Consider the following 24,239-nt stretch of genomic DNA (forward strand, 5'->3'; position numbering starts at 1 on the left):
CATCTTCCTTTTGATTAACTCAGAATCAACTGATTTGGGACCTTAATTATATCTACAAAATCTCTTTAGCTTTGTCTCATAATGTAACCTAGTCAAGGAGGACAATCAAATTCACAGGTGCAGCCCTCACTCAAGGGGAGGGGAGTATATAGGGCATGACCATGGGGGTGGGAACCTTAGAATTCTGCCCATCGCAGCTGGTGCTGTTACCTGTACCCAGCTTCTTCCCACAAGGCTCCCATCTTCCAATCTTCTAACCTTGGCCACTGGGACTGTGCCGGCTGTGAAACTTTCACTAGAATCCTTAAGACTCAAGTCAGCATCCTTGTGTGGGCAAATATGGGATTATGGGCTAGGGAGGGTCACCAGAGGTCACATCAAGAGTTTCATTCATACATACATGCCATCTTAGAGAGTGTTTTCAGAAAACCTAGAGAGAGAAGATAACATCACTTCCTTGGAAAATTCAACACTGTGTCTTAGGAGATTTCCAGAAAATTCTAACATCAGTCTAAATGGTTTTCATTTATTCTAGGAATATATATTGGGCAACTACAAAGGGCCAGATACTGGGGATAATAAATAAGGTAGAGTTGCTCTGTAATTAAGCCATTCCTATAGAGCTGTTCTCAAGTCTTCAGCCTTTATTGAGAGATGATCCACAAATGATGTTCACGTGAGGACCACAATTCCAGGGATGTTGGGGCTAAGGTAAAATTCTTAGAATCTTAACTCTAACACATACAGACTCTCTCCTCCTTTCTCTCTCTCTCTCTCTCTCTCTCTCTTTCTCTTTCTCTGTCTCTCATGCACACAATTTAGAATGCAGTGACTGAAAGAGATTTGAATACAATCTGACTTATATTTTAAACTCATTCCAAGTCTTTGGTACTATAACTGTTATAAGTAAAAAGAAATTTTGCATTGCACTTGGCAACTTATGGCAAAGCACCACTGGCTCAGATACCCAGATTGAGAATTTATCCAACTAACAGTCTTTGGCAGATTCCATAGGCTGTATTCATGGGTGGATCACAAGAGTATTAACCTCTTCTTAACTTGTAAATAGCTCGTAAAGAAAAATTCTCAAGGCGGTCAGAATAAGCCGTGATAGCATTATTTTACTTCCTGTTTTAGTCCCACTCCTTTATTTGCAAGGGTGCATGCAAATTACCTCCAGTAACCCTCTCCCTGCTGAAGTAAATAGCTCATATCTTTTGTTAGATCATGTTTTAGAGGAGAAAGTCTATTGCTGCAAATTCAAATGCCTCTGGGATCCATTCAGGTATAAATGTGTGTACCTCATACTGAAAGCCATTAAAAAGCAAACAAAATAAAAAATGAAAACAAACGAGCATAAAACCCACTAGAAGCCAAATAAAACATATTTATGAGCCAACTCCCAAGGTCCATTAGTTTGCGATGAGTGGAACAAAACATTAAGAGATGTATAACTCTAAATTGCAACAGAGGTATCTGCCATGAAGGAGGGCATTGAGGGTACACACAGGTGTAAGCGCAGGAGAGTATGAGAGTACTTGTGTGCGCACACACATACACACACACAGAAGTTACTGCATTCGCGGAGCAGCAGTGACAAAGGTGTATGTACAGCTTATCCTATGCTGCCTCCGGGACAGTCCCATAGGTCACTGTGCTGGGTTCAGAAAGGCCAACGGACATAGTACTCTTCTGTGTATCCGGCCAGAAGGCCCGTGGTCTATGAGGATACCTCCAGGACCATCACTACAGGTATTAATAGAAGATCCCAAAGTTGTTTTAGCTGATGGCTTTTGGCTCCAGGTGTAGTGAACCTCCCCATTCATTCTCTCTCTGACCTATTCATTTGTTCATTCATTCAACAAATGTCTAACTGAATTCCATATATACTTTGGCATTGTGCCAGGCATTAGAGATGGAACATTGAATAGGATAACATTCTTGTCCTCAAAAAGCTTACAGCCAAGTAGGGAAACCATCCAAACACAGAATAACAGGTGTGGTGATGCCTGTTCTGATGGAGGGTGTCACAGAAGCACAGGGGCAGGCATTCAGTAATTAAGTAAGGTCAAGGTTGCCATGGAGATGGGGATGGGGGAGACCATGGAATCTGGAATGTGACCCTCAAGCCAAGTTTTAATGTTGGAAAAGAACTAATTACATGGAGAACAGAGTAAAGGGCACTTCAAGCAAATGACCGGCATGTGGATGTACTAAGACGTAATCGGGCTTAGGGTTCAGTAGACCTCAGGTGTAGGGAGAAGTGGAGAGGAGATGAAAGAACCAGACAAGACCTAAGCTCCTTTGTGCTGAGCCTCTTCACTTTCTAGCTGTGGGGAATGAAAGTAATATGAATAATAGTAGCTAATAGTTATTGAGCGCTTATTATATACCAGGTAATCTTTAAGTATTTTCTATGTCTTGTTGGATTATATCAGCTAATTCTCACCACAAACCTATGTGACAGGTATTATAATTAACCCCCATTTTATAGATGTGGAAATCAGGGCACTGAGTGAATAAGTCATTTGCCCAAGGTCTCACAGCTAACTGACGCCAGAGGAGGATTCAAACCAAGGCAAGCCGACTCCTACATATACTAACCTTTCCCATCGTGCTGTTTTGCCTAATAGTGGTAAGCAGGGGAGTGTCCCGGCTCAGATGGAGGTTTTGAGGAAGATCGTTCTGGCTCCAGTGTTCAGAATGGACCGGCAGTGGGGGAGATAGAGTGCTCATAGCAGGGAGAGCCTGGAGCCAGGCCGGCCATCGGCAGGGCTGTCACAGAGGCCCTCAGGTAGCAGCCCTCGGCTCTGAGACTAAATACCTGCGCCCAGAGGCATTATTATTGTGGGACATGCATGAAGACCATGTCAGGCCTCTTAGTTGTTATTTGATGATGATTCCTACTCACAAACAGATTGCTTTAAATCATTCTTTCAAATCCTGTCCAAGAAGTGTCAGTTCCCCCCTCTCTCCAACCCTTGGTTTTTAATTCCCTGCCTTTCCTTCATCTATTTTTAAATAATGAAATTCCTCTGCTTTCCCCCACTATTTTCTCAGTTAACAGAAGAGTCCCACACACACTCTCCTGTGCTAGAAATCTCAGGAGCATCCCTTTGGCCCTCATCTGATGAGTCGCTCAATAGATTCTTCCTTCTGAATATCTCTCAAGTTTATTCTTTCCATCTACACTGCTCTCTCATCATCTCCAGTCTCGATTACTGCAGAAGACTCCTAACTGATCTTCCTTTTCCAGGGTTTCATCCTGTGTTGCCACCAGGGTTATCTTGATAAAATTACTGCATCATTGCTTATCATCTTTGATGGCAGCCACAACCTACAGGGTAAAGCAAACCCCATAAAATAACATAAAGAAAGCCCTCTACAACTGACCCCAACCTAGCTTTCTTCAAATAATTTGTTTCGTTATTCTCTCTGAAAGTAATACCTGCTGATTAAATAAAAACCATGAATATTGTACATACTATATCTATTGTATTTACTCTTATTGTAAAAGTAGATAACAAGCCAATTGAACAACTTTTTTTAAAGTTTTCTTTAAGTTCTTTATTTTTTTTATTGAAGTATAGTTGATTTACAGTGTTTCAGGTGTACAGCAAAGTGATTCAGATATATATCTGAATATATATATATATATATATATATATTCTTTTTCAGATTCTTTTCCATTATAGGTTATTATGAGATATTGAATATAGTTCCCTGTGCTATACAGTAGGTCCTTGTTGTTTATCTGTTTTATATATAGTGGTGTGTATCTGTTAATCCCAAATTCCTAATTTATTCCTCCCCCCTTTCCCCTTTGGTAACCATAAGTTTTTTTTGTTTTTTTGTTTTTTTGTTTTTTTTAAAGGAGTCTATTTGGTTCTTTTTTTTTTTTTAACTTTGGGTTTATTTATTTATTTATTTATTTATTTATTTATTTATGGCTGTGTTGGGTCTTCGTTTCTGTGCAAGGGCTTTCTCTAGTTGCGGCAAGCGGGGGCCACTCTTCATCACGGTGCGCGGGCCTCTCATTATCGCGGCCTCTCTTGTTGCAGAGCGCAGGCTCAGCAATTGTGGCTCACGGGCCCAGTTGCTCCGCGGCATGTGGGATCTTCCCAGACCAGGGCTCAAACCCGTGTCCCCTGCACTGGCAGGCAGACTCTCAACCACTGCACCACCAGGGAAGCCCTAACCATAAGTTTTGAACACAGAAACTTTTAACATTTCTCAGCTTCGTCTTGTGCCACTATTACCAGTTCCCATTCACCTGATGCTCTATGCTGTGTTGAATCTGCTATTCTGAAAACATAAAATATACTCCATGCATCTCTGCACTATTCATGCTGTGGTCCCCAAGTCTAACACAGTGCCTGGAACACAGTAGAGATCAGTATTTTCTGACCTTGAGGAGTAGTTTATTGGAAAGTGAAAGCAACTGTTTGCCAGGAATTCCATTACGCCTCTTGCATCTGATATGTTATCCAATGCCCATGACAACTCTGCTAGATAGATAGTATTATGACTTCTTTTCAGATGATGAAACTGTGTCTCAGAGTTTCATGTAGCCCGATCTTCCTCCCACTTTCCTGCTACGTTGAAGAGTAAGCACCACCCCCTAGACACACTAGATTCATCTCAGTCTCCCTATCTGCCCATAGTTCCCTTACCCTGACCCCACACCAGGTATCTGCCACAATAATGCTGCATGCCAAGCCACTTTGAAAGTTAGTGGGTTAAAACAATCATTGACTATTTCTCAGGAGTCCACAGGGCAGCTGGGCAGTTCTGTTGGCCCGGGCCAGGCTTAGCTATTCTCGGCAGGGCTCCCTAGTGCGTCTACAATTAGTGACACGTTGCCCACGGGATGGCTGGTTGAGGATGGCCTCAGCTGCAATGGCTTGGTTCTTCTCCACATGGCATCTGATCTTGCAGGAGGCGAACCTGGGCTTGTTCTTGTGGTGGAGGCAGATGTCTGAGGGAGAGGGCACAAGCACACCAAGGTCTGGTCACTTTCACCACGTTATTTTGGCCAAAGCAAGTTCAAGTCTGGCTCTGGAGCCCATCCTTCCATAGAACCTCTAATAGTGTCCATATGAGGCTTTTGGTCTTGCTGCTCCTGGAAAGAGGCAGCAATCAAGATGGGTTTTTAGGGACTTCCCTGGCAGTCCAGTGGTTAAGACTCTGCCTTCCAATGCAGGGGGCGCGGGCGTGATCCCTGTTCAGGGAACTGAGATCCCACATGCCGTGTGGTGTGGCAAAGAAAAAAAAAAAAAAAGATGGGTTTTTAAATATGCAGATCTCTATAGGAAAGCAGTGGATGGGGCATTAGTGTGATTGATGGTTTTGAGGGGAGACTGAAGAACCAGTGAGAGGGCTGCTGCAAAGTTCAGGATGGGGTGAGCAGCTGCTATACCCACACACTTTGAGAAAGGATGGAGAGAACAGCGGGATTGATTGCACAGGAAGAATCCATGGCAACATGCAAAATGATTCTGTTTTCTAACCAGGCACATGGGAGAATGGTAGTACCACACCTAGACATTGAGAACATTTCCATCCTTTTTAGTTTGGGTAAGAACATTACAGGAAAAAATTAACCCAATATGCAAAAAACAAAACCCAGCTTAGTCTTTAAATAAAAGTTAAATAAAAGCAAGAAGTTCATAATTATAAACTTGGAATGCTTAAGATATTGCAACAGTTAGATAACTATTGCAAAACAAAGGCTGTTTGATCAGAAATTCCCTGGAGGACTGCCCAGTTCCCTGCTTCGCTTTACATGAGTACCAGCTCAGATCCTCTAGGACCACAGCTCTCAAGCTTTTATCTCAGGAACCCTTTACTTTTAAAAAATTATTCAGGACCCCAAAGAGTTTTTGTTGATGTATATCTCTTAGCATATTCATAATTAAAATAGAGAAATAGTAATATGTGCCAGAGGCTATTCTAGCACAGGATGTCCAGCCGTGAATATAACACATTGGACAAAGCCCTGCCATCATAGGGCTTACATTCTATTGAGGGGAGTCAAACAATAAATATGTTAGCAAGGAAGTTTATAATATGTCAGAAAGAAGATAAATACTGTGGAAGAAAAACAAGTAAGATGAGGTTATGGAAAGCTGTCCTCTTCTGAAAGGGCACATCCCGGCCATGAACTCCAACCATAGGTAATTCCAGTGGAAGCAGTGGACTTGCTCCTACTCACAGGTCTTCCCAGCTTCCACGCACTCCAGGCTGTTGAGCAGCGCCCAGCCATGCAAGTCAACAGCCATGTTTTCTTCCTCTATTGCTAATCACCAATAAAGGGAAGCTGGCAGGGCTCTGTACTGGGTGCCATGAAATACTTGTAGTGTTGGGAACCTAGAAAAACCTTTGAGGTGGATTTACTAAAGAGTTCTGTGCGACTCACCAAAACATGCAGAGCACGTATTGTATGCCAGGCCCTGTTTAAGCACTCACCCTGGATTCTCAGCCCGTCTGCAAAGCCAAATCCTCCCATGGCTCACTGAGTACCATTTCATATAAGCTGGTCTTCCTGCTGTCCAACCCCCCAGGCATTCAGACAGTGAAATGGCACCTGCTAATGTCCACACATACTTCTTGTTATTTGAATCTATTTGATTTCTAAGTTGGCCTAGCGTGAGTTGGGGTAGCAACTGACTAATACTGCATTATCTGAATCTAATTGATTCCTGAGTTTGAACAGTAAGCAGTAAGAGTTTGAATAGTGAGGGAGATGTGTACTGTGTCTCAGGCACTGTGGATAAAAAGTCAAGGCACAGCTTCTGTCTAAAATGCTTGCAAGGAAGCAAAGTGAATAGGCGATTCCAATTCAGCCCGAAAACTGCCACAGAAGAGGGCTGCACAGAATGCTTTAGGTACACAAGTAGGAGCAACTAGGTGCCATGCAAGAGTCAGAGACTTTTGTTTTGAAGGACAAGAAGATGTATCCTAAGTTAGTGAAGATGAGCTAAGGAAAAGTAGGGGCAAAGTTTAAAACTTGTGAGAGGCCATGGCAAGTTCAGTGACTAGTAACTAGTCCATTGTGGTGAGGAAATGACAAAAGAGGTCAAATGAAGGACCTTGGGTACCATGCTGACATATCAGAAATATATTCTGTGAGGGGCTTCCCTGGTGGCGCAGTGGTTGAGAATCCACCTGCCAATGCAGGGGACACGGGTTCGATCCCTGGTCCGGGAAGATCCCACATGCTGCGGAGCAACTAAGCCCGTGCGCCACAACTACTGAGCCTGTGCTCTAGAGCCCGTGAACCACAACTACTGAGCCCGCATGCCACAACTACTGAAGCCCGCGCGCCTAGAGCCCATGCTCCACAATGAGAGAAGCCACCGCAATGAGAAGCCTGTGCACTGCAACAAAGAGTAGCCCCCGCTCACTGCAACTAGAGAAAGCCTGTGTGCAGCAACGAAGACCCAACACAGCCAAAAATAAATAAATAAAATAAATAAATTTATTAAATAAAAAAAAAGAAATATATCCTGTGGGCAAAAAGCATAAATGCCCCTAGTTTCCAGAACACTTAAGTCCACATTGACAGTTTTACTGTAATAGCTTGAAGCTTCATAATTGACTACTCATCTGAGAGCTGTCATCTTTGACATCCCCATGTACCTGTCACTTCAGAGGTATTGACAAATGTTTATTAACATGAATACAATTCAGGTGGTTGAAGAAATCAAGATTTATAACAGAGAATTTCAAGAAGCAGTCAAAATATGCATGGCTTTACAGAAATTCTCTTCTTTTCAATGAATTCATCACTTTTCTTCCCAGTTAAATCTGACCTTCCTTCCCTGTTGCTGTCTCATGCATTCTATCACCCCCAACTGTTGTAGGAAAATGGGGCGTGAGATGATGGTCACGTCCGAGGTCTTGGGCAAGTCCATGAGACAGGCCGCCAAGTGAGGTTCCTTGGTTTCACACAGGGAAGAATTCAAGAGTGAGCCATAGTAAAGTGAAAGCAGGTTTATTGAGAGATACACATTCCATAGACAGAATGTGGTCTGTCTCAGAAGGTGAGTGCAGCCCAGAAATATGGGGTGGTTAGTTTTTATAGGCTGGGTAATTTCATAGGCTAATGGATGGGAGGATTTTTCTAATTATTTTGGGGAATGGATGGAGATTTCCAGGAATTGGGCCATCACCCACTTTTTGGTCTTTTATGGTCGGCCTCAGAACTGTCAGGGTGCCTGTGGGTGTCATTTAACATATGCTAATATAGTACAATGAGTGTATAATGGGGCTCAAGGCTTACTGGACTTTGAATCTTCTGCCATCTTGGGCCTAGTTGGGTCTAACCAGTTTTTGTTGTATCCTCAATGTCATTCTTTTAAAGGTTGTGCCCTCCCCCCTTCCCTCTGTCTCACAACCTTGAGTCTGGTATATCACTCCACTCCCACAATCGAATCAGTTACCTGGCCTCTCTTTTTCTGTTTCTTGAGTCTATGCCCATTTTTTCATTCCCATCACTATTTAGATTTTTCTCGTCTGGATTGTACTTACAGACTCTCCACCTGTCTCCCTGCATCCCCTCTCCCCCACCTCTACCCCCCAGTTCATTCTCTACTAATATGCAGTCCACTGTTTTTAAAACATAACTCTGATTGAGTCACTCCCCTATGGAGGGACAAGTCTCACCAAGTCTGGAGAGTATTCCTATTAAATAAGGGGAAAAATATTAAAAAGATTCAAATAAGTGATATTTATATATGAATTCACTCTGAGGCCTTGGGCCAAATTCTATCCTAATTGCTTGTCTGCAAGTCTGCCTAAGGGCTAAACCACAGATTTTCATTCTCTGGTTTGCACAATGTCAGTGTCTCTGTTAAATAATTTGCATCTTGGCTGGACTCAAAAGTTTTTAATTTGTTTCCTATCCTTCCTCAACCTTTTACTCCTGCTAATTATCTCTTCTCAAGAGAAGCACAGCAGGGAGTTTTAACTTACCCTTTTACTCAGACACTGTAAGTATATTCTCCCCAAATTCCAAAAGAGGAGGAATTTATAAAAATTACAGAATATCCACCTGAATAAACTATACAACATCCAGGCTAAACCCCTCGTTCTACAGCTGGAAAAGCTAAGGCTCGATTGACAAGGAACTTTTAGGGAGTCACAGAGGGAAGCGGAGATGGAGCTCGGACCACTCAGGTCTCTGACTCCCAGTCCCAGGTTCCGGCTACAAAGGGATAGGAGAAGCCAAAGGGAGCACACGGGGGTGGAAATTCTGTGTTCCCCCCTGGACTTTGGTTCCCTGATCAAAATCATCTAACACTCTTGTTTTGCTATTTCTTCAAGGATTCTGCATTAGAAAAGAGGAGTAGAAGGAGAAAGAAGAATGTTTGTATTAATTTCTCCTGTATTTTAAATGAACATTTTCTCACTACTGAGACATTGAATGCCTTGTTCTTAGCCATAGTTTCTCGTAGCTGGGCTGCAAGCCTGCTGACTTTCCTCCCAGGGGGATGGGCAGCCTGAGAGCTTCCCAGTCAGGACAGATATCTTAGCACCCTGTGAATAGACCCCAGGGAGTCCATTATCCTCACCTCTCCCTCTCTAGGCACACCCAGGCTCACCCTTTCCCACCATGTGCACACACCCATCCACCGTGTTCCTGGGGCTGGCTGGCCCTGCCTTCCAGCTCAGATGAGCTCAGAGGCCCCCTTAGCTGGATGATCTATCCAGGTAACTTATCCAAACTTTTTTTTTTTAACTTGGAAAATGGAGATTAAAATATCTACCACTTAGGCTTATTATAAGATGTAGATAAATTAATGCAAATAAGTACCTATCACAGTACCAAGCATATTATATGTACTTGTAGATATTTATTCATTTCTTGGGATTTTGTGCTTGTTCCTCAATAGGGAACAGCTTCTGAACTTCTCTCGTGGCCCATGGGACCCCCACTCTTTCCCATTAAATGTATCTGTGATCACGTACAAGCTTAAATCCTTGTTCATTCATCCTCTGTGATCACCAGAGTATGTGGGAAGAGCAGAGCATTCACATGAGACAGATTTGGCTGGTGAGACTGAGAAAAGGCATACCGAGCCCTAGCAGAGATGGATCTTGGTAAGCAGGGCAGTCCACTCTTCTCTCTTCCGCACCACAGCCCATAGCCCCCAAAGCTCAGCATGGAAGGGGATCCTTCTGTTAGCTGCTCCTGAAATGCAGATGAAGGACCTTGAGTGCCATGCCGAGATATTTGAAACTTATTCTAAGGTTCCCAGCTGGCCCAGGCTTCTCTGCCTTTCCTAGGGGTTTGGCTTCTATAACCCAGGCCAACCAGAATGAAGTTAACCCAGAGGCCACAGGGAAGCAATCTCCCAGTCTGGCAAAGCGGGTCAGTAGGGGAACATGGTGGCAAATGATGGCCAAGAGATTTCCATAATGACGCCAAAAACTCGGCTGCTGTACACCGGTGCTAAATCAAATCTTGGGGACAGAGTTCTGGGTGAAGTAGAAAAGAATAGGTTTATTGCTTTGCCAGGCAAAGGGGACATGGTGGACTCATGCCCTGAAAAACTGTGTGTCTTAACGTGAGGAGTTTTATAGCAGTGGTTCAAGGGTGGGGTTGCTGATAAGGATCAGGGTGTGTGCAGGGCCTGCACTCCTTTAATCTGGCCTCAGGTGGTCTTCTGATGAGCTTCTCAAGGTTATCAAACTGTGACCTTCTCTTGAATGAAGAATGTAACATCTTCCATTTGTTGGGGGTTTTAGTTCTGCAGAAGAGCTCAAAGATACTGTTATGTGTATCCCTTGAGGTGGAACCAGGACCCTGTCCCAAGGCTGCACTATTGTTCCTTGACTGCTCCTCCCTTGTCTCTGAGTCCCCTCCCTTCCCTGATTAACAACTGTTCGAATCTGCCCTTTGGAACTCAGGGAAGGTCATGGAGGCTGGAGTCTAATCCCTACAAACAAGAAACAGGGGACACAGAAAGACTTCCGTGCCCAGGAGCCCCACAGGGTCCTGCTCATTTCAATAGCTTGCCCCAAAGTCTGGCCCTGGCCATGGTGTGGGCCAGGCAAGGCCTCTGGGCGCAGCCACTGATGACATGACTGCTGAAAGGACTGATTTCCCGGGACTTGGCTCTCCCCAACCCCACTCCTGCCCTATGTTTCCTTGGTAACAATGTTGTGTCACATCTTTAAATGAAATAATGCATTTGAAAGTATCATAAAAGCTTTAAGGTGCTTTACAAGTTATTATTACTTAAGACAGACCTGTGATCAGAACTCTGGATGTGCAGCACTATTTAAACCCTAGAAAAACATCTGCTTGAATGAACCTATTTTCCTTATTAATTCAATAGATATTTATTGAACCACAGAGCTCTCAGTAAGGCAGTAGAGTACAACAGTAAACATGAAGACAAAGGCCCTGCTTTTGTGGAGCTTATAGTCTAATGGGGGAGAAGGACAATACACTAGTAAGTAAAACAGATAACATGATTACAGAACATGGTAAGTGATATAAAGAAAATAAGAGACATGCTGCAGTAGATCATTTTAAATTTAGATACAGTGGTCGCAGGTAGTCTCTTAAGGAGATAAGATTGAAACTGAGCTTTGAAGGATGAGTAGGAGCAGACCATGGGAGGATCAAGGGAAAGAACACGCCAGGAAGAAAGAATTGCAAGTGCAAGAGTCCTGAGGCAGAAGCAAACTTGACAGCTCCCAGAACAGCAAGAAAGCCAATGTAATCAGTACACAGTGAGGCAAGATTGTGGGGGAGGGTTGGGGAAAAAGTGGAGGATCAAGTCCCAGAGACAGGAAGGGGCCAAACGAGGTAGGTGCTTTAAGCCAAATGAGGATTTTATTCCAAGAGTGGTGGGAAAAAAGGGTTAGCAGGTCAGTCACATAATTCATGTTTTTAAACAGATCACTCCTACTGCTTTGTGGAGAACATTCTATAGCTAAGCAAGAGTAAAATCAGAGAGACAAATTAGGGACTATTGTAGTAAGTAGTCCAGGCAAAAGGTGAGGATTCACGGCGTGCAGAGGAAGAGGAGGAGGAGGGAGTGGGAAGAGGAGGATATATAAATGTACTGAGCATTCTAATTTAAGTATAACATCATAAGTTAAAGGTAAGTTTACTACCAGAACTTGCTAGTGTAGGGAGATGGAAGGAAATGAATCAAGAATGACTTCTAGAGAAGAAATTTGATTGATGGTTCTTGCTTGAAATGGGAAGAAGAGGGAGGAAGTTTGGGTGATAAAAGCAAGAGTTCTGCTTTGGACAGGTGAAGTTTGAAGATAGCCAATGAGGAACACTGACTAGATGAATGAGTTTGGGGCTAAGCAGACATCCAGATAGGATGTCATTCCAGGTACAAGTGTGGATTTCATCATTATTCAGAACTTACATGCTATTCAGAGCCATGGAAAAGAATGAAGTGAGTTGGAAAGTGATCATAGATAGAGAGATGAAAAGGTCTGAGGATAGAACACTTAAAGATGGATGGTGATAAGGAACCAGCCATGAATTTCAAGAAAAAAAAAATCCAGAACAATGGGAGGACAAACAAAAGCAGGGGTGTTCCAGAATCACGAGGAGAAAGAGTTTCGGGGAGAGGTAGCAATCAAGTAATCAAAGCTTGCTGAGAAGTTGATTAGAATGAAGACTGAGAATTGACCCTTAGATTTTACAACATGGAGGTTGTTGGTGACCTGGACAAAAACTGATCCAGTTTAGTGGGACAGGGGAACTTAGACTTGTGGAGAACTGGAGCTGATTAGAGTGGCTTAAGGGATAATTGGAGGTGAGAAACCTCCTCTCTCAAGGAGTTTTATTATAAAGTGGAATAGAAAAATGGGGCCACACTGGATTCTAGCATGATCTTACAGCCTGCTTGTTTACAGAGGGGAATGATCCAGCTGGGAGGAAGGGATTATTGAGAAGGAGAGGGGAGATAATTTCAGGTGCTAAGTCCTTGAGTCGGTGAGAGGGATGAGATCCACTGCAAAAGTAAAGAGAGCAGGAGGGACGCAGAGAATACGGGATCGGGCGCAATTGGTTAATAGATTGGGTGGTTGGAAAACTCATTCATTCAGCAAATACTGGCCTGCTGTGTGCCAGATGCTATCGTAGGGGCAAGACATACAGCAGTGAATGAAACAGATAAGACAAAACTCATGCCCTCGTGGAGTTTATACTCTATTGAGGGGAGTTGAGCAATAAATATGTTAACAGATGAATTTATAATATGTCAGATAGAAGGTAAGCACTATGGAGAACAGTGAGCTAGGGTAAGGGGGACATGGAGAGCTGGAGGAGGGGGGCCACCATTTTTATAGGGTGGTCAGAGAAGACCTTAATGATCAGGGAACATTTGGGAGCAGACCTAAAGGGAGCGAGGGAGGAAGTCATGTAGATATCTTCAGGAAGATGGTTCCAAGCAGAGGGAACAAAATGTGCCAAATTCCTGAGGCAGCAGTGTGCTTGGCATAATTTGAGGAACCACAGGGAGGCCGGTGTAGCTGAACAAAATGATCAAAGTAGGGGAGTTGCAGGAGACAAGGCAGGGAAGCAGTGGGCAGACAGTCCCAGATGGCCTGGAAGGTAGAGATGTGAGCTTTACTCTGAGTCAGATGGGAAGTCACTGGTGAGTTTTGACCAGACATGTGACATGATCTGACTTAATTTTTCAAAGATGCTTCGGCTGCTGTGGGGAATGGCCTCTGGGGTCAAGGATAGAAGTGTGGCCACCACGTAGAAGGCTATTGCAGTAATCCACGCCAGAGATGATGTTGTTCTCTGATTGCTTCTGTGTTCTCAGTGAAATCAGAGGCAAGATCTCCCTAGGCGAGTGAGGAGGGTATGATAGACCCTTGAGGAGAGAAGAGAAGCTGTGATCATTGTGGGTGGTGAATTGATTAAGGAACTGTGGTAGGATTGCTACCCAAACAGCTGGCAGTCACAAGCAGTTTGCCAAATGCTTACTGACCTCAACCTCTGGGCCTTCTCTGGCTGTGCATGTTTTGTTTGTTTGTTTGTTTTAATCGAAGTATAATTGATTTACAATGTTGTGCCAGTCTCTGATGTACAGCAAAGTGACTCAGTTTTACACATATATACATTCTTTATTTAATATTCTTTTCCATTATGGTTTATCCCAGGAGATTGGATATAGTTCCCTGTGCTATGGCTGTGCATCCTTCTTCCTTGTGTCCGCTTTCTCTCCCATCACCCTGCTTCTTGTCCTCTGACTCTAGTTGGCCTCCAGTTGGCCTGGAGAACCCACACATTTATTAAGAACAAAATGACAACCCACTGGCCATTCTAGCTTCTGATATCAAAGCTTTTAGAAGGATTTGAGGGAGACTTTCAGTGTGCTCAGTTCTCCTTGAGAGACTGTTATACACCCGACTATCACTCCACCACCTTACCCTACAGCAGTCAGTGAGGGAGGCCCAGAGAGTTCCCATGTTTTTATTAAGACTCTGCTCTCCTACCTGCGATACAGACCTCGGCAAGATTTGAGGGAGAAACACAAGGTTCTTCATGCTGCTAGTAAGGCCACCACTCCCTGCCTCTGGGACACTGCTTACCTCATGATAGACTAACAGGGCAGTCCCAACAAGCAGCTCATAATTAGAACTGATGACCCACTTTTCCTAAAATGATGAGTAGCTCTCATCTCATCTTGACCCACATCCCTCTTTAACTTGGTCACCATGACAATTCCAAGACTCTAAGGTCTTCTTGAAGATAGCGTATGTAAGGGCCATGTGGAAATGGCTTATACCACTTCTGTCTACATCCCATTAGACAGGATATAGGTCAATGGGTGCAGCTTACATACAAAGGAGACTGCGAACATGTGACTAAGGAAGAGGAAAATGAAACAGCATTTGATGAACACAGACATTGTCTCTGTGGTGACACAAAGATCAAGGGGGAAGACATTTTCTCCCTTGATCTTTACTGATCAATACTGCCATGCTACAGAAAGGTCAGGTAAGATACGGACATAAAAGGTCTGAGTTTTCAGTTAGGAAGTCCCTGGTCACATTTTAAAGGGTTGTTTCTGTGAAGTTATTGTGAAGTGAAAGAATGGGAGGTGAAGAAATGGATGCAGAGAGTATAAGCTGTTCTGTAGGAGATTCTAGTTCTATAAAATTATAGAAAGAGTGAAGTAAGTAGAAAAGAGTGCCTAACTGTGGGAGAATTGATGTTTCCAAGCTAATAAAATAGTAGTGAAGGAGAAATCTGAGATAATAGAAAGGGGATCATTCATGGAGGAAATCTAAAAGAAGCCAGGAAAGGATGAGATGGGTGCAGATGAAAGTATTAGTCTTGCACAGGAGGAATGACATGGCTTCTTTTAAGATGTGTGGGAGGGGGGCTTCCCTGGTGGCGCAGTGGTTAAGAATCCGCCTGCCAATGCAGGGGACACAGGTTCAAGCCCTGGTCTGGGAAGATCCCACATGCCGCGGAGCAACTAAGCCCGTGAGCCACAACTACTGAGGCCGCGAGCCACAACTATTGAAGCCCACGCGCCTAGAGCCCGTGCTCCGCAACAAGAGAAGCCACCGCAATGAGAAGCCCATGCACCGCAACGAAAGAGTAGCCCCCGCTCATCGCAACTAGAGAAAGCCTGCAGGCAGCAACAAAGACCCAAGGCAGCCAAAAACAAATAAATAAATTTTAAAAAAAAAGATGTGTGGGAGGGTAGAAAGGGCAGGAGTTGAAGAAAAGTCTGTAAGTGAGGAACAGGAAGTGGAGGGAGTTCACATCTAATGGTATTTATTTTTGCAAAGGAGTTATTATGAGGCACTGATGGGCTAGTTTTGGGGCAGGAGGCGGAATTTAAGATAGGTGCCGTGTTGAAGATGGGCTGAGCACAGAGAGTAGTACAGTAGTTAGGGCTCAGCTGAGGTTGGAGATCCCTTGGTGTAATGACACCAATATGCACCATTGTGAGGTTTTCTCCACCAACACACAACTCTCAAGGGCAGGCAGAACTTTGAACTGATCCAGGATCAGGGTCAAAGAAGGAAGGGTTTTTAAAATTAATTAATTAATTAATTAGGCTGTGTTGGGTCTTAGTTGCAGCATGCGGGCTCTTCATTGTGGCATTGCTTGCGGCGCGAGAGCTCTTTGTTGCGGTGCGCCGGCTTCTCTCTAGTCGTGGCAGAGAGCGCGCGGGCTCTCTGGGTGTGGTACACGGGCTTAGTTGCCCCGCGTCATGTGGGATCTTAGTTCCCCGAAGGGATCGACCTGGCGCCCCCTGCATTGGAAGGCAGATTCTTAACCACTGGACCACCAGGGAAGTCCCAAGGAAGGGTTTTTGCATGAAGGTGAGAGAGTAATAGTCTAAGTAGCAGTGAGGAGCTAGAAGAATGTAGGCCCCTTCTTTTTACTTCATCTTCTTCCACCATGATAAGGATGACCCTTATCATCCTGTTTGGATTACAGAAATACCCTCCGAATTGGTTTCCCTGATTTTAGTCTCTTCCCCCTGTATCCATCGTACACATGACTGCCAGCTTAATTAATCTTATAGAACAACCTTGACCATGTTTCGCTCTTGCTCAAAAATTTCAGTAGCTCCCTACCTCCCTACAGAATTAAATTCATATTCCTTAGCTCCACCCTCAAGGTTCCAGGCACAGAGCTGGTTTCAATTCACTGCTTTGTTTTATGCATCTAGTTTTATACACAACGTATTTGGCTGGTATTGGGTGAAACTCTATACTACTTTACTAACACTAATCTTGGAGGACTTTCCCAAATGTGGTTTTGTTAACTGTTGGGAAAGTTTTTCCCACCCATCTCAGAATGTCCTTCAAGGTGTCTTTCAAGGGCTAATTCAAATGCAGATTCTCTCCTGTGTCACATGATATGTCTCTTCTCTGTCCTCCTTTTTGAAAAAAATTCATTTTAAGCTTTATATTCTAGATAGTCATGTACCTATTAAGCCAGAACCGTGCCTAATTTATCATTGCACCCCAGTCCATTGTAGCCCCAGCTCATAACACCTAGCTCAGTATCTTGCTTTTTGTAGGTATCCAAAGTCAGCTGACTAAAGGCATGCATGCATTCATGAATAAATGAGTAAAGGCATGAGTAGAACCCTTATAATGGTATAGTAGGGTTGAGAACCAGAATCCTTCACTAGAAGGTCATCTCCTCAAGGTGTAGGGTTGATATTATAATTTTTATCTTTAGTGCTTAGCACTGTTCTGGGAGAGTACTGTAAGCTAAGTATATGGCAGATACTCAGTAAAATCTTGGCAAACAGAATTGAATTAGGTGGTTCCATACCCTACTCATTCTCAGTGTGTCAACCTCAAGTGCTCTAGAGAGTGAACAGGGCCTCTGACACAGCAAATAGTTGTTTATATCCTGATTTGATTAACATGACTAATGCTCTTATAACTGGACGGCAACTCACTTAACAGAGACCCAATTATTCATTAAAGTCTTTGATTCATTGAATCCTACAATCAGTTATGATTGATCTCTGTGTGATAATTTTATTCTAGACACTGAAGGAAAAAAAAAAAGCAATCTGTGAGAAAAGCAGACATCTCATGTTTATAAAGTAACCTTCCCCTTTTCCCCTGTTTGGCCAGGCTGTGACAACATGCTGATGGGCATAAAGTCTCTGAAAATAGTGAAGAAGACAATGGACACAGATGGCTCTTGGATGAAAGATGCTGTCAGAGACTCTCCAAAAGTTTATCTCTTAACTGGATCCAGAAACAACACTGTCTGGGAATTTGCCAGCATACGGGCATTCATGGAAGATAGCACCAAGCCAGGCCCCCGGAAGCTGATCCTAACACATTCCTGGCAGGGGACAGGCCAAGTGATCTACAAAGGTTTCCTATTTTTTCACAGCCAAGGGACTCCCAATGAGATCATCAAATATAACCTGCAGAAGAGGACCGTGGAAGATCGGATGCTGCTCTTGGGAGGGGCAGGCAGAGCCCTGGCCTACCCACACTCCCCCTCGACTTACATTGACCTGGCTGTGGATGAGCACGGGCTCTGGGCCATCCACTCAGGGCCAAGCATCCACGGCCATTTGGTTCTCACGAAAATTGAGCCTGACACACTGGGAGTGGAACACTCATGGGACACTCCATGCAGAAGTCAGGATGCTGAAGCCTCATTCCTCTTGTGTGGTGTCCTCTACGTGGTCTACAGTTCTGGTGGTCTCGGCCCGCATCGCATCACTTGTGTCTATGATCCGCTGGGCACTGTCATTGAGGAGAATCTGCCCAACGTGTTCTTCCCCAGGCGGTCAAGAAGTCACTCCATGATTCATTACAACCCTAGAGATAAGCAGCTCTATGCCTGGAATGATGGAAACCAGATCATTTACAAACTCCAGACAAAGAGAAAGCAGCCTCTGCAGTGATGCATTGCAGCCACGAGGGAGAGCACCGGGGATACTGCTCTCCAGGAGACGGAAGCCACAGCCCCTTTGCAATATAGTATCCCTCTAATCGCACACAGGGATGGGGCTGGAAGTGGGAATGCACACGCATCCTTTTCCAGATGGTACTGCCTTCAGTATCTTCCAAGAGCATAGATGAGAGTCTGTCATTCAGGAATTTTCAACAACTTCCATTACCCATCCAAAACCTCTTGGAGCTCAAGGCCTTCCACATTCCGATCCAGCTTACTTCCAGCCTTTTCTTTTACTAGCATTTACTCTAACTCTCCCCACCACCCCCACTCCGAGCCATTAGAAATGTAAGCCACCCCCTAATACTCCTGGCTTCTCTCCCCTCTGGCCTTTGCTCAAAGCTCTTTCCTCTTTCACAAATGCCTACTAATATTCTTCCATTATTCACTGCCCAAATAAAGTAACTATTTCTTATTGATGTTTAATCTCGGTTTCCCCTGGTTCTGCCCCTCCACCATGCCAGGCGGATGTAATAATAAAGTGAAAACATCACCATTTGAATACCAGTTTCCAGTTACAAAGTGTCTGCACCTGTGTTACAAGTCATCTCACCCTAATGAGATAGGCAGGACAAGTCTTTATAGATGAGGCGGGTTCAGGTGAGCCATTCAAAGTACCAAAGCTACAAAATGAAAGAGCTAGAAAATACCGCAAACCCCATAATCTTTCCATTGTCCAAGGAAGCATCAAATATATATGTTTGTTCGCTTAACCTTCTCTAAGCAATACGTTAATCATCTCAGCCTAAAAATAATGGTCTGCCCCTTTAGCTAGTTGCATGTCCACACAAGACCCTCCTATAGGCCTTTCAAAAGCTACTTCCTCTAGAAAACCTGCCTAAGGGTGAGGATCTCACTTCTGTTCTCATCTTGCTTTACCTTCCCTTGCTTTTCTCATCTTGCTTGAAATACAATAAAACTGACACTAAGCAAATAAACCTCATCAGGCTCTATTTGCCTACATGCCCTCCGCATAAAAGTTTCTGCGAGTGCTGCCTGTGCTTGGGTTTACTGTGAACAATCCCCAACACACTGAGGCCCTCGGTAAATATTCTGGAATCTGGATGGAAGCCAGATAGCAGGCAAGGGACTCCCTGCCACAGCAGGCGTGCCTTGTGGCACAGGGGACAGAGGGCAGCTGTGCCCGTCCAGAGGGGCTTCTTCAAGCTCTTTCCCACGCGTTTGTCCACTGCAGCCTGGTTTGGGTCACAAGTGCAGGCTGCGGTGCCAGTCTGTGTCATGTGCTGAGGCCTCTATCTTTCCAGGCTGGTCACATGAGAGGGTTTGCTCTGTGTGTTTGCAGCTGTTTCCCCACCTCTGCCAAGCCCAGGCGGAGACCATAGGCAGTGAAGAGAGGTTTTTTGTTTTTTTTCCCCCATAGCATTTGAGTAAATCTTTGGCAGAATGGAATTACTCACTCCATGGACACAGTGTAATTACCCACAGTTCTAACAGAGTGACACAGAGAACCCAAATCTGTTGTGGAATGAGGCAGGTATGAATCATTAAACATGGTGATATTACCAACTCCATGGGTTTGGGGACATTAGTTGCCCCGTGTGTAAAATAACATTACCTATTTCACAGGGAAAAGGAATGCGGGCTGCCTCACAAAGGAGGGTAGCAGGGGAATTATCTTGGAGTGGAATTATGTGTAAGTCATGCATACACAGTTCCTCTGGAGGCACACAGAGGCTGCCTGTAATGTGCTTGCTATCTGCCTTTCATCTGTGATATGCTTTGCTTTGACAGTTCTGCAGGGCACACCTGCCACTAACAACCAACCAACCCACTCTGGTGCCTTAAATTCCTGCAGCTAGAATCACTTCTTCAGGTCAAGACATTTTCTCCAGGAAGCCCCTGTTAACGGGCCACTTTGTTTCCTGGGAGCCAGGGCTGGACATGCAGGCCCTCAAATACTTCTTGGGCTTCTTTCAGATGAACTTTTCAGCTCTGGCTCTCTTGTTGGATCTTAGTGAGGATTGAAGTTCCTAAGACCTAGACCAGTGGTTCTTAAACTTGACTGCACCTAAGAATCACCTGAGGAGCTTTTAAAAATCCTGATGCCAGGTCATACCCCCAGACCATTCAGTCAGAGCCTCTGGAGGTGGGACCAGACAGTACTATAATTTTCAAGCCCCCTTCCCTAAAGTGGTTCCGAAGTATGAATAAGCTGGAACGCCAGTGACTTACACCATTTTTTAAAAATTGAAGTATAGTTGATTTACAATGTTGTATTAGTTTCAGGTGTACAGCAAAGTAATGCATTTATATATGCGTACATATATTCTTTTTCAGATTTTTTTTTATTATACGTTATTACAAGATATTGAATATAGTTCCCTGTGCTATACAGTAGATCCTTCTTGTTTATCTGTTTTATATATAGTAGTGTGTATCTGCTAATCCCAAACTCCTACTTTATCCCTCACCGCCCTTTCCCTTTCAGTAACCATAAGTTTGTTTTCAATGTCTGTGACGCCATTTTTTAAAAGTGATTTTTAAAAAGTAATTGTATAGTTCTAAAAAACAGACTAGCATTTTCTGGGGACTGTGGGTCCACGAGGGCAATAACATGTGGGATTTGGAAACACCCATGAACTCGTGTGAACTGTGGCAGCCTTCTCTACAAAAGCCTCTGCGCTGCTATTTTAAGGAAGTGAAAGAGAACTAAAGAGTGTCCTGTTGTAATACAACTCTTGTGGGCCCCAGCCTTCCTCTGCTGGCTTTGCCCTTGGCCTGCATCTGGCCAGGTTCCTGCAGTGACCAGAGTCTCATATTTGCCAGGGTGGCTTAAGTTTTGTTCCCATGTACAAGTCTTCTGGGCACACTGGTAATTTCAGACCACCAGGATAGTATGAAAAAATAAGTGTCTTGAGGAGTTTGTCAACACTCCAGCCTGTAGAAATGTGGATAAAAACTGAGGTTAGGGCACTAGTGACTCCTGCCTGAGCTGGGGACTATGCCAGAGTCCCTGGTGTGATGCCATCTGAGGCCCACAGGGATTTTCATCAGCCGAACTGAGCAACCAATTCTTGGAGATCCAGGCAGGGCAACAACCTAGCAGTATAACCGAAGGGGATTCAGGCCCTACACTGGGGGAAGGCACTGGACTAGGTCCCCAGGGTCCAGTGCTGCCCCGATTCTACAATCCATTCCTGTGGTCAGACATCGCCACAGCTTTTCTTGCGCCTGTGGAACCTCGCCTAAGCGGTGGGCACAGGGCAGCGCTGCTTGTCCCCAGCTGTTCACAAGAATGGGTGTCAGTGACTGGCGCCAACCACTAGAGGGACCTCCACCCCAGGTTGCGGGGTTCAAGTGCGGCCAGACCCTAGGGTAACTCCGTCTTCCGAACTGGGGGCGCTCAGAGGCAAGAAATGAGGCTGCTGTCAGGCCAACCTCAATTTGAACGCGATTCCGGGGGCCCAGAAGTCCGCACACCCAAAAGGTTGCTGCGCTGGGAGTGCCTCTAAAACGTTTTTTCTATGGCTTCTGTCTCTTTGCAATTCTCGACACAAGTTCCCTTTCTGCTTTTCTCTTTCATTCCCTACGGCCAAGGAGCGGTGCTGAAGGGCTGGACAAGCCCGGTGACAGGGAGCTGAGAACCGCCGGGCGACTCCCCGGGGCCGGAAGGGTGCTGGAGGGGGAGGTGACCAAGAGCGGAGCGGGGCTCCAGGGAGGGACGTGGCCTCCTGAGAGAGGCGGGGCTTGGGGGGGGAACGGTAAGCTCGGCCTAGGGGGCGGCGCCGGAGCTGGGGCTGGATGGGCGGGGCCTAAGCAGGTTCGAAGGGGCCGGCTTGATGAGGCGGGTCCCGGCGGAGCTAGAACACTTGGCGGATGGGTCCCTGCGGGCAGCCAAGGAGCCAAGAGGGAGGGGGCGTGGCAGAGGGGCGGTCCCGGGGGAAGGTGGGGCGGTGGGGAAGCGGGCGCTGCGGGACGAGCCTCCCGCGGGTCCCCGCCCCCGTCACGTGGGCTCCAGACCCGGCCGCTGCCGGTCGGCCCGCTGGTTGGTCGGTTAGTTGGTCGGTGGGTCGGTGGCCTAGAGCTCGCTTCTCGGCTCTCATGTTCGGAGGTGGGAGGGACACGGGAAAGGCCCGCACACCTGAGCTGCCCGGAGAGGATCCCCGCACCCAGGTCAGTGGGTTCTCCCTACGCCCCCAGGCCCGCTGCGCGGTCGGGACTGCGAGCCCGCGTAGGGGCATTGCCTGAGGAACTGAGAGCCCTGGAGTGTGTCCCAGGCGCGAGGGCGGGGACCCTCCTGACCCCTTCTCTGGCCAGAAGACTGGGAGGAGGGTATAACTCCTGTGGATTTGCTCCGAATCTCCACCCAGTCCTGTCCGGCGTCTACGGACAGTCCGCGCCCCTACAGGTGCCCGGATGGCCCTGGAGATGCGCAGGGTGGCAGGTCACCTCAGTTCTATGTAGTATGTCAGAGCTCTGCTAAGTCAACTGGAGCAGCGGCGTAGTCTGGAGAGAGAGCCCAAGGTGGTCGGGAAGCTTACGGTCTATTTGCCCGAGCAAATGGGTGATCCGCAGAGCGTGTGTTCAGCTGCAACGCCTTAGCTGAAACGAGCTATATACTGTAATTGCAAAAATGCAACATGCTTTTCCAAATCTCAAGCCACTGCGTCCCAGTAGACGGCAAGATGGGGATAGTTCTGTTTGAAAGTGGGCTCCTCTCCCTCATGACATGCTGACTCCAGACCTGCAGTTGTTCCTCAGATGAAAATAAGATTATATACTGAAAGACCAGAACTTCCGAAGTTTGCTTAAGATCAAAACGGGCGTTCTGGCCAGCATTTAATCCGCTTACAAAACAGATCCAGAGTATTATATTTTTACTTTTAGAGCAGCTGGATATTTGGTATAGATCCGTCTCCCTTTCCATATTTTGGTTTACTTCCTCTCTCATCGCTCTCCTTCCTCTCCCAGTTCCCTAATCTTTTATAATACAAATTTTATGTTGCATTCTGTGAAGTTGAATGCCCAACAAAGGTAGTTGGCTGTACACAGAATTCATCATCAGCATGTTCAGTCTTTGATTATTATTTGTGTCATATGAAAAACACATAAATGTTTGATTTAGAGATTATTTCTCCTTGGGGCTTGAGAGGCAGCCTGTTTGTAATCTGCTTAAATTCATATATAAACGACTTTGAAGTGGGAGAGCAGGGAGACTGGTGAACTTTTCACTCACTGCATTCATCCATAATGTTATTTAATACATTATTGTTATTATTACTTTGAGATTCGGTGATGTGCCAGTTATTAGCTTATTGCTACTGTGGAGACAAACTGAGCATCATAGTCTCCTTTCTTTAAAATAATTAATTCATTAATTTTTGGCTGCATTGGGTCTTCGTTGCTGCATGCTGGCTTTCTCTAGTTGCGGTGAGCAGGGTCTACTCTTCTTTGCAGCGCGCGGGCTTCTCATTGCGGTGGCTTCTCTTGTTGCAGAGCATGGGCCCTAGGCGCTCAGGCTTCAGTAGTTATGGCATGTGGCCTCGGTAGTTGTGGATCGCGGGCTCTAGAGCACAGGCTCAGTAGTTGTGGCGCACGGGCTTAGTTGCTCCGTGGCATGTGGGATCTTCCGGGACCAGGGTTTGAACCCGTGTCCCCTGCATTGGCAGGCGGATTCTTAACCACTGCACCACCAGGGAAGTCCCCAGCATCATGGTCTCTTTACTGGGGTAGCTATGGGAGTTGCTCTGACTTTAAGACTAAGTAGAATGAGATAAATGCTATGAAGGAGGTAAGAGCAAAGAGTTGTGGGAATTTGTCTTTC

The 24,239-nt window shown here is 45.3% G+C and overlaps 2 protein-coding genes across 29 annotated transcripts in view; both read left to right on the forward strand.

The window, feature by feature from the left end:
* LOC309667659 (synaptotagmin-9) overlaps positions 1-18,956 on the forward strand; it is a 232,073-nt gene extending 213,117 nt beyond the window's left edge. For all 5 annotated transcript variants that reach the window (XM_082476322.1, XM_082476324.1, XM_082476327.1 and 2 more), the window contains one exon: positions 17,614-18,956. In XM_082476322.1, the coding sequence (XP_082332448.1) occupies positions 17,614-18,404 (791 nt within the window). In that variant the 3' untranslated portion in view covers positions 18,405-18,956. The remainder of the gene's footprint in view (positions 1-17,613) is intronic.
* Positions 18,957-22,413: 3,457 nt separating this feature from the next.
* PPFIBP2 (PPFIA binding protein 2) overlaps positions 22,414-24,239 on the forward strand; it is a 155,987-nt gene continuing 154,161 nt past the window's right edge. For 10 of the 24 annotated variants that reach the window (XR_014267885.1, XR_014267886.1, XR_014267887.1 and 7 more), the window contains exon 1: positions 22,417-22,588. Coding sequence is in view for 11 of the 24 variants with exons in the window: in XM_082476320.1 (XP_082332446.1) it covers positions 22,517-22,588 (72 nt within the window). In the remaining 13 variants the exon portion in view is untranslated. Of the gene's footprint in view, positions 22,589-24,239 lie in introns of all 24 variants that reach the window. The other 14 variants (XR_014267891.1, XR_014267892.1, XM_082476294.1 and 11 more) reach the window with 7 other exon arrangements.

Source organism: Balaenoptera physalus (assembly GCF_965194825.1).
Source record: "Balaenoptera physalus genome assembly, chromosome: 10".
NCBI lineage: Eukaryota > Metazoa > Chordata > Mammalia > Artiodactyla > Balaenopteridae > Balaenoptera > Balaenoptera physalus.